Genomic DNA, 10,197 nt, shown 5'->3' on the forward strand with positions numbered 1-10,197 from the left:
TAACATCTCTTTGCTGATGACTTTTCGGAATCTGCACACTACAAGTCCCAACGCCCATCGCCACCAGCAGCCGTACTAGAAAGGGCAGCTGAACGTTGCATTTTAATGAAGTTTACAAAGTTGAAACTTCAAAATGAGCCGAGGTGGCGCAGTGGTTAGGGTGCACTACTGCAGCCACTTCAGCTGACTGCTATCTGCAGTTCAGCGGTTCAAATCTCACCGGCTCAGGGTTGACTCAGCCTTCCATCCTTCCGAGGTGGGTGAAATGAGGACCCGGATTGTTGTTGGGGGCAATATGCTGACTCTGTAAACCGCTTAGAGAGGGCTGAAAGCCCTAGGAAGCGGTATATAAGTCTAACTGCTATTGCTATTTAGATCACTATCCCTGCTTTTCCAGACTTTCTTCACGTTAAGCATCGCAGTGGGGGGCCTAAGATCATTTACAGGTGGCACAAAAAAGTTGTCCGAGCCGATATTTTTTTCCCTGCGTAAAATGAGCCAGGTGCTTCGTGTGCCTACAGCTTGTTTTCTTCCAGCAAAAGAAACAAGACACTGCATGAATAATTCTTCTGAATTAATACACACAAAAGCTCACCGTGCACACCCTTATGAGTAAGAAACGGCTCCTTGTCTCGCACAGGATCAGATCATCCCAGTCCCTGCCGCATGTAAAAAACGGCTTGGCAATTTTAACACAAGAGAGAAGCTGGTTAAATAAACGTGTTTCCACCATCCAACCGTCAGGAATTAATAATGGAACTCTTGAAGAAGTCAAAAGATGTCAGGCAATTCCTTTGGGATACTTCTGATTTCTTTAGAAACGCGTAACTGCGAAGAGTCAGGGATTTCAGCTGCGTTGTCATTATTATTATTTTTCTAAGTGGTTCGAAGTCTCATTTTCTTTCATTCTCAATGGCTAGCACGTTATCGGTGCCTGATGTATTAATTTTTTTAAAATAAATTCTACCGTGTAATCTGTAATAGTTGGAATTCTTTCAGTAATACTTTGGACAGAAAGTTTTTCAACTTTTGGCAGACCACTGCCACCTTGTGGCCTATACTGTACAGTGCAAGCTAATGCATCTTGTAAAATGCTATATTAGCTTGATTTTGTTTATCTCAAAGTTTCAAAGTTTATCTCTTGTGAGATTGATTTCTCTCTCAAGGAGGATGGGGATAAACGACTGATCTCCGTTTCACCAATTTTCTATGCTACCCGGTCGCAAGATGGGCACAATCAAAATCTAGCCCTCAGCCTGGTTAGCTTAACTTTGAACGATGTTCAAAATCCTGTGGAAATTCCAGATAGCCTATGCTTAAGATTAGGAATAATTTAAACTGCTTAAAGTTTGTGCAACAGCAAGAAGCTGAGTTCAAGGCAGAGATGTTATTGACTTTCTTTTTTAAAAATTTCCTTTGTTTTAATATATTTTAGACTGTGTTTGTTAAAAAGCTACACCGTGTGCGGGCTCTGGGAAGTCCGGGGGGGGAGGGAGGTGGGGTCTTAGGGGGAGGGGGGATATATAGTATGTGCTAGATTTTAAAGTAACACGATTGCACTTGTATACTGTTGCTCTTTAATTCCAGTGTAAAAATAGGACAAGCTGAATATATTAATAGATAGTAGAAATACACCGAAGGGAGGAGTAGAGGGATAGAAGAAAGAGGGGTAGAGAGGACGGGAGAGAGGATTGGAGGGAGGGTGAGAAGGAAGGGAGGGAGTGGACTGGGAGAGAGGAGTGGTAGAGCGGGAGGGGAAGTAGGGTAGAGGGGAATGATGGAGGGAAGATGGAAAGTTGGAGGGGGGGGCGAAAGAAAGAGGTGTATGGAGGGTTGAAGAGGTACATTGGGTTTCTATTTTGGGGGGTATTGTTGACAAGAGGAATGGCTGTGTTTATTGTTTAATGTTATATGGCCCCGGTTCTGTACAGTATATGTGTGACTGTACGAAAATGAAAATGGGAAATAAAACTATCTACAGAATCCTGTGGCTATCCAATAGATTGACTCAATGATACCTTTTGTTTATTTATTTGTAAGAAAAGTAAGATTATTCAAAACAGGGAAACCATGTTTGTTCTTTATTGTTTTATTTTGGCATCGCATTTATATCTCTTCACTGCTTACGGCAAGATTTTCCCTGCTCCTCCTCTTAAAAGTCTCCCTTGGAAGAAATATTTCAGAAACTTTATCTGAAGAGGAACAAGACAGCTGTTTTTCTTCTAATGTAAGAAAAAGCGCATATACAGAAACTGGAAATCTGCTTTTTTCAATCATTGCTTGATTCTTCTTCTACCTTTTGCAATCCATGGTATTCTTCGCGAATAAAACAGATAATTCCAACTCTTGAAAACCAGAAAATCTACCTAAAGCTCTAATTTTCACTCTGGTGAAAATCTATAATAAATGTTTGCGATTAAAGTAAAGATTTTCCTTCAAAGAAAAATCTAAAACCGAGCTCCAATTCTGATTAAATTTGTTTAAAGAGGCCTTGAGGTTTTTCCAAATGCTGCAAAAATTTAATTGATTTAAATTACTTACATATATCAGTTACAGTTGTTAAAATATATAATTCTATGCACGTATAGTTAAAAGTCCATTTGAGCTCAGCTAAAGGTTTCATTATTAAACAAGACTAGGACACCAATTTAAATCCTTACAATCGAAGTAAAACTGGTGTAGAATTGCAGCTTAAATTCTAACCTTTTTTTCCCCTCAGAAATAAATTTCACTCTATTAATTGTAACTAACAATTTATGTGATTAGAATTTCAGCCTTGAATAGATTTCCACATACAGACAGCCTTCAAAGTGCTTTGAGATTACTACTAATTGCACAGCTTTTCCCAAAAAAAGGAAGAAAAAATAAATGCTGAATTATCCGACGTTTCTTCGCTGACTGGAGAATGGATCTGAACAGTGTTTTACAGATTTTTTCTCTCTCCTTTCACAAGTCGACACCGTATCATAGATATTAACTGAGAAACAAAACAGGAATATTGAGATTAATCTTGATCCACACGTGAAGGTATAAATGGGTTAAGTTTAGTTAATGCCATTAATGTTCATTTAAAAAGATTTTTTCCCCATTCGTAACACAATGCAGGTGTCAAGATACTGAGGATTTAATAGCTGCCAGCTGATGAAAGGTTGTAAGCTGTAATTTGTAAGTTGATGCAATGTAAGGCAAGGCTGATGCAATGAGGTGTCTATATATATAGGTGGCCATTAGAGGGCGTCTCTCTCTCTCTCTCTCTCTCTCATCGTGTATCTCATTTCTCTCCTTGTGTCCGTAGCTGAGTGGTAAGGGATTTATCTTCCATGTATATGTCTGTATGTATTTGTACATAAACCACTATTAATTGTCTAAAGGCTCTGTGTGCTGTGTTGTGCTCCTGGATTTATCTCATGGTAATAGTCACGCTGCCAAAACTCTGGTAGTCCTCGACTTACAACAGTTCATTTAGTGACCGTACGAAGTGACCGCTTTTTGTTGGAAAAAAGCGACTTAGGGATGTTTTTTCACCCTTACGACTGTTGTAAGCCTCATCGTGATCAAAATTCAGACTTTTGGCAACTGACTCATATTTATGACGGTCACAGTGTTCTCCCCGGGGGGAAATGTGTGTGTCACGTGATCCCCTTTTGCGACCTTCTGCCAAGCAAAGTCAGTGGGGGAAGCCAGGTTCACTTAATGACGGCAAGTGATTTCCTTATCAGCTGTGGCCAGAAAGGTGATAAAATCAGGCAAAGGGCATAAAATCAGAGAAGAAATACTGATAATACAGACAAGCTCAGAATCAAATGGTCTTCCCATATAAACAACTTCTACTTCTACTGAAATGGTATTCCTTACATGTATTTTTGGGAGTATAAGACGCACCTTTCTCCCCAAAAAAGAGTGAAAATCTGGGTGCGTCTTATATACTGAATACAGCATTTTGAAACCCCGCCCCCTTTGCAAAAATGGCCATGCATAGCCTTTAAGAGGCTTCCAGAGTGCTCCTGGGGGCTGGGGAGGGCAGAAATGAGCAATAACCGGGCCTTTTTTGTTCAATTTTTTTTTGGGGGGGCAGCCCCTAGGAGCACTCTAAGAGCCTCCCAAAGGTCTCCATGCCCCCCCCCTTTAAAAAAAAACAACAAGGCATGCACAGAGTTGGGAAGCCTTACAGAGTATAGAAATTTTTTTTTTTTAATTACTTCTTCAAAATCTTAGTGCTTCTTATACTCTGGTGCATCTTATAGTCTGAAAAATACGGTACTTCTAAACTATGGAGAATGATTTAACACCTTATCAGAGAAGCCCAGGGCCTTCTGAACAGGGTGTTTTTTTTAAAAAAGAAAAAGAAAGAAAATATTTACTTTCATTGATGTATTTGTTATACCATACTTCTCCCTTGCAATCTCTTGCAGTTCCTTCTCTATAAACTCCTGGCTGGTCGCTTTCACATCAATATAGTAGCAGTCGCTACTGGCGTAATGACAAGAAATAGCCTGCATTAAAAGAGAGAGGGAGGGAGAGAAAGGGCGAGGAGGAGGGAGGGAGAGAGGAAGAGAAAGAAAGAGGGGGGAGAGAGGAAGAGAGGGGGAAGAGAGAAAGCAAGGGAGGAAGAGAAAGAGAGGAGGAAAGGGAGAGAGAGGAGGAGAGAGAGAAATAGAGGAACAGAGAGGAGGGAGGAAAAGAGAGGGGGGAGAGGGAGAGGAAGGAGGAGAGAGGAAGAAGGAGATAAAGAGGGAGAGAGAAATAGAGGAAGAGAGAGAAAGAGGGAGGGAGGGAGAGAGAGGCGGAGAGAGAGAAATAGAGGAAGAGAGGGAGGGAGAGGGGGGAAGAGAGAGGCGGAAAGAGGGGGAGAGAGAAAGAGGCAGAGAGAGGGAGGGAGAGGGAGAAGAAGAAGGAGGGAGAGGCAGAGAGAGAAATAGAGGAAGGACGAGAGAGGAAGAAGGAGGGGGAGAGAGAAAGAGGAAGAGAGAGAAAGAGGGAGGGAGAGGCGGAGAGAGAGAGGGAGAGAGAAAGAGGAAGAGAGAGGGAGGGGGAGAGGGAGAAGAAGGGGGAGAGAGAGGCAGAAAGAGAGGAAGAGAGGAAGGAGGAGAGAGGAAGGAGGGGGAGATAGAGAGGGAGAGAGTAATAGAGGAAGAGAGAGAAAGAGAGAGAGGGGAGGGAGGGAAAGAGACAGAGAGAAGTTACACCATGTTTTCGTCATAACTCTGAAACGCTCCATGGCCCCGGGCGAAGCCTTATTAGCCAAAACCCTTCAGGGAGAGGCCCAAATGTTCAGGGAACACCCAGAGATTCCTGGATTTGAACCCAAGCAGGAAAGATCTCAGGGGACCTTCGGACACCCAGCTGATCGTCTAGATTACCTTCCGAAATCCTTCCGTCCGGTTTCTTCCGGAGCCGTGGATAATCAAGGGGTGGAAGAAAACGGTGTCTCCTTTCTCCATGGGGAGGTGGACTCTGGGGAGATTCTTGTCGTAGTCATAGATCCCATGGTACAGCTTGTTTATGCCACCCTGGGGGGGAAAAAACAATGTACTGTGTTTCCCCAAAAATAAGACAGGGTCTTATTTTCTTTTGACCCCCCGAAGTAAACACTTGGCCTTATTTTCCAAGCGGTCTTATTATTTTTGGGGTGCAGGAGGCAGCGAGCGGGGTCACTTCAGGGCTGCTGCCGTGTTGCAATAGTTTCAGGGAGGGCTTATTTTTAGCGCATGCGCTGAAAAGCCGGATTGGACTTATTATTCGGGGAAACACGGTAGAAATTTCCTTCCAAGCTTCCTGAGAGACACAAAACAGGCCGAATTCAGGAGAATATTTATCGCTCAGTCTTGACACGAGGGGTCCGTGGTGTTCCCTGAACTCGGTGCAGTTGTAAAGGTAGACACACACAGTTGTGCTGCTGCAAAGGTTGTAAGAGTGAAAAATGGCCATGAGTCCATTTTCCCGTTGCCTTTGGAGCTTCTACATGGGGCTGCTCCTGAAAAGTGTTCGGAGACTACAGTTGGTCCAGAACGCAGCCGCGCGAGCGATATCGGATGTACCTAGATACACTCATGTCACACCTATCCTCCGCGAGCTGCACTGGCTTCCTATCGGTCTCCGAACGCGCTTCAATGTGCTGGTCATCACCTTTAAAGCCCTACATGGCTTAGGACCCGGATATCTGCGAGACCGCCTCCTGCCACATACCTCCCAACGCCCGATAAGATCTCACAGGTTGGCCCTTCTCCGGGTTCCGTCGACCGGACAATGCCGGCTGGCGACCCCTCGGGGGAGGGCCTTCCCTGTAGCTGCTCCGGCCCTATGGAACGATCTACCCGTAGAGATCTGGACCCTTCCCACTCTCTCGGCCTTCCGAAAAGCCACTAAAACTTGGCTATTCCAGCAGGCCTGGGGCTGTTGACCTCTCGAATGAGGTCCGGCCCCACCAAGATTGAGTGTCTGGTGCGTTGCTTTTAAATTTGTTTCCTCTCTCCCTATTTTTAACTTTTTATCTTTTAGTCTTGTTTTTGTAAGCCGCCCGTAGGAGTCCTACAGGATTGGGCGGCATATAAATTTATTAAATTACAATTATTACAATTAATTCAAAGGGTGTTGTGGCTGCCAGTGACCAGCGGAGCTGGCAGCAGAGTCAGACAGTGAGGAGGTTGGGGAGGAAGCAGGGCCAGTCCTGGTGGGCTGAGGGAAGCTTCAAAGAAGCTTTGAAGAACACCCTGAAATGGTTCTCAGAGATTGTCTCCTACGCTGTCTTTCCTGTCTAATGGGACCAGGGGTGGGTTTCAGGCGGTTCGCGGCGGTCCCTGCGAACCGGTTGGTCGGCGAACCCGGAAGTAACGCCGGGAACGCCGAAGGGTCCACCCGCGCGCCCGTGTTTCTTACCCGGTTTTGACGAGTTCTGCGCTTCCACGCATGCGCAGGACGCATACAGCGCCTGCACGATCCTCCAGGAGCAGCTGGAGCATCGCACAGACGCTAGTACGCATGCGTGCACTGCGCGCGTGCACGAGGACGCCGCCGGCCCCGTTCCAACCAAACCGGTTGGAACTGGGCGAGAAACCCACTTCACATTCCTCCTTCCCAGGCCAGGCTTCCCACTCGCTCCCCGTGCATTTTTTTTGAACTCACACACCGTGTTTTGGAGAAGGAAAGACAGACGACCTCTTGGGCACACGCATCAGTTGGCGTGCCAACCTTAGCAACTTTGAGATAAGTGAACTTCAACTCCCAGAATCCTCCCAGCCGGCGTGAATTCTGGGAGTTGACATCCACACGCGTTACAATTGCCAAGTTGAGAGAGACACTGAAATAGAGGGTCACTATTTCACTATTAAAAAATAAAATAAAACTATATACAGTTAAATGCTTAACTAATATGGGGTAAATGTTATGAATATACGATATAATTACATAAAGAAAGGAGAATGATAATAAACTATATACATGGAGGATGGAATTTTTGGTATTAAATATTACAGATGTTTAGCTAAAACAGGATATGAGGATTTGATGTTAATGGAGGATTTTATAAACAAGTAAATGAAATGCTAGCATGTGGTTATGGATTAAATCTTTGGCATAGTTAAGGATGAAGGATGTTTAAACAACTGTAGTCAACTAAAAGTGGAGGTATGATGATGTCAATATGGTAAACATTTGAGTTAAGATATTTGAATTAATATGAATTAATGGAAGAGATGCACAAAAACTTGTAACCAGCTGATATACTTTTTTATAATATATACTTGTGTTTTGTTTTTTCTTTTTTTCTTTTTTCTCCCCCTGCCTTGTTTTCTGTTTTTTGTCTTTTGATTTTTTCTTTTCCCACTGGTGTGGGCATGTGTTGTTCATGTAACAAAAAAATAAAAAAAAATTAATAATAATAATAATAATAAAAAGAAATAGAGGGTGTACGTAAGAACTCTCGACTTACAAGTGTTCATTTAAGTGACCGTTTGTTCTGACCTAGGGTTCCTTAGGAAGCAAGAAGCAAAGTCTTGGTCTCTGCAAAACCCTCTTTTATTTACACGACTGTGAATTCCTTTCATTCCCAGTCAGCAAAGCTTAGCAAACAGTCTTTCCGAGGAGTGTTTATCCACACGCACCTTATCTCGTCTGGAGAGCTGCCAGATAACTAGTTTCCACACGCAGGGAGAGGCAAAACGTGTCACCGAGCCTCTTATAGTCACAAACAGAACTTTCCACTCTTGAACCGATAGAAGGAACTAATTGTTTCCTGCAAAAGCCCCCTCCTCATTCACTCCTCTTTTGTTTCCAATGGGAGGGGCCAATCACCTCCAAGGTGTGGCTTTACCCCTAAGTCGACCCTGCTTTCTTAGTTGTTCTTGTCTTCTGGCAGCTCTGCGCATGCTCACACTGGGAACAGGCTCCAGCTGTTCCTCTGCCTCACTGCTGCCTAGCTCCCTCTCTGCCTCCGACGCATGTCATGCCTCTCCATCACTTACCTCCCAATCCGGGTACTTGTGCTCCTTCAGGGAGCCCTTGTGAGTCCCCGGCAACACAACCAAGCATCCGTTTCTCTGGTCCACCTTTTCCATCGCGGTCCAGGCACAAACGATTCGGTCCGCAGGCCGGTAGGGGAAATAATGAAGGTCCTGGTGCAGAGGATGGCGCGAAGTTTTCTTTCCTGGAAAGGAGGAGAATCTCAGAAAAAGGGATTCACGCTGGTAATCAGGGAGAATGATTTGGAGCTCAGGGTTGAAATGAAGGGGCCCTGGGGCTCTCTGAGCTGGGTGGTTTTCTTGCAGACGTCTCATGACCCAACTAGGTAACATCATCAGTGCTAGGAGGGAGAGGGATTTGCAGAGAGGAGGAGGAGGAGGATTGTGAGGTTCCTTGGTGCTCTCTGAGCTTGGCAGTTTTCTTGCACACACTTCGTGACCCAACTAGGGAGCATCATCAGTACTAGAAGGGAGTGGGGTTTGCAGGGAGGAGGAGGAGGAGGAGGAGGAGGAGGAGGAGGAGGAGGAGGAGGAGGAGGAGGACCGTAGGGTCCTTGGTGCTCTCTGAGCTTAGTGATTTTCTTGCAGACGTCTCATGACCCATCCAGTTACCATCATCAGTGCTAGGAAGGGAGTGCAGTTTGCAGGGAGGAAGAGGAAGGTGATGATGAGGAAGAGGAGGATTGTGGGGTCCTTGATGCTCTCTGAGCTTGGAGGTTTTCTTGCAGACGTTTCATGACCCAACTAGGTAACATCATCACTGCTAAGGAAAGAGTGGGATTTGCAGAGAGGAGGAGGAGGAGATAGGAGGAGGAGGAGGAGGAGGACTAGAAGACCTCTAAGGTCTCTTCCAGCTTCTATTCGGACGGACTGATTGTTTATCCGCTGTGGAATCTGCCCTTGTTCGTGTCCAAAAGGGAAAATGCAGATTTCCTCCCCTCCCGACTCCAAGCAACATCTGTGAACAGGTGTAACCCTGTCAGTTCTTTTTCAGGGTTTATTTCTGCATCTTACCTGTGTCGGGAGGTTTATTGATCAGCATGGTGTGCATAGCCATGATGTCTGGCCCTGTGAAGCACTCGACGTATTTTACAATCTAAAGGAGGGTGAGAAAAAACAATTCAGAAAAGAAGAGATATTTAAACCCTCCACATATCCTTACAATGGTGTGATTAAAAACAAAAAAGCAGTACGAAAATTGCCAAGTGGTAATGGTTGATAAAGGTATTTATCAATCATTGATTGGTAGTTTATCGTATCTGAGTAATTGGTCAAGGCCCGACATAGCATATAATGTAAATCAATTAGCCAGGTTTAATGCTGAACCTACTGAAAGGCACTGGCAAGCTGCTAAGAGGATATTAAGATATCTTAAGCAAACGATGCATTATGCACCACCACGGCGCTTCATCCCCACTTCGCTTTTACGGCAGCCTGACTTAAAGTGGGGATACATCCAAGGTTAGGAAAAAAAATGGCAAAGCAACTCAGAAGATCTAAAGCCAGAAATTTTTTAGTTAGGTGTCATGCCAAAAAACAATAATAAAGGCAGGAGCAAAATGCTACCGGTTCTGACCCATTTGCTAGAACCGGTAGCAAAAAATGCTAAGGTTCGCCAGTAGTAAAAAAAAGCTTTAAAAAGTGGGGGGAAAAAGATTCTGTGACACTCACCTGTGCTGCACAATCGTCGGAAACTTTTTCACTTTTTAAAGAGTTTTTTTTACTATCAGTTCCGGTGAAT

The 10,197-nt window shown here is 44.5% G+C and overlaps 1 protein-coding gene across 1 annotated transcript in view; it reads right to left on the bottom strand.

Moving 5' to 3' along the window:
• Positions 1–2,073: 2,073 nt before the first annotated feature.
• Positions 2,074–10,197, bottom strand: part of PHYH (phytanoyl-CoA 2-hydroxylase) — an 18,827-nt gene continuing 10,703 nt past the window's right edge. The window contains exons 5-9 of the mRNA XM_087722394.1: positions 9,471–9,552; positions 8,460–8,641; positions 5,361–5,510; positions 4,362–4,493; positions 2,074–2,977 (exon numbers count right to left, since the gene is read on the bottom strand). Of these exons, the coding sequence (XP_087578520.1) occupies positions 2,924–2,977; positions 4,362–4,493; positions 5,361–5,510; positions 8,460–8,641; positions 9,471–9,552 (600 nt within the window). The 3' untranslated portion in view covers positions 2,074–2,923. The remainder of the gene's footprint in view (positions 2,978–4,361; positions 4,494–5,360; positions 5,511–8,459; positions 8,642–9,470; positions 9,553–10,197) is intronic.

Source organism: Thamnophis sirtalis, unplaced genomic scaffold, assembly GCF_051295495.1.
Source record: "Thamnophis sirtalis isolate CommonGarterSnake01/CBP01778 unplaced genomic scaffold, rThaSir2_p1.2 scaffold_9, whole genome shotgun sequence".
Classification (NCBI taxonomy): Eukaryota; Metazoa; Chordata; class Lepidosauria; order Squamata; family Natricidae; genus Thamnophis; species Thamnophis sirtalis.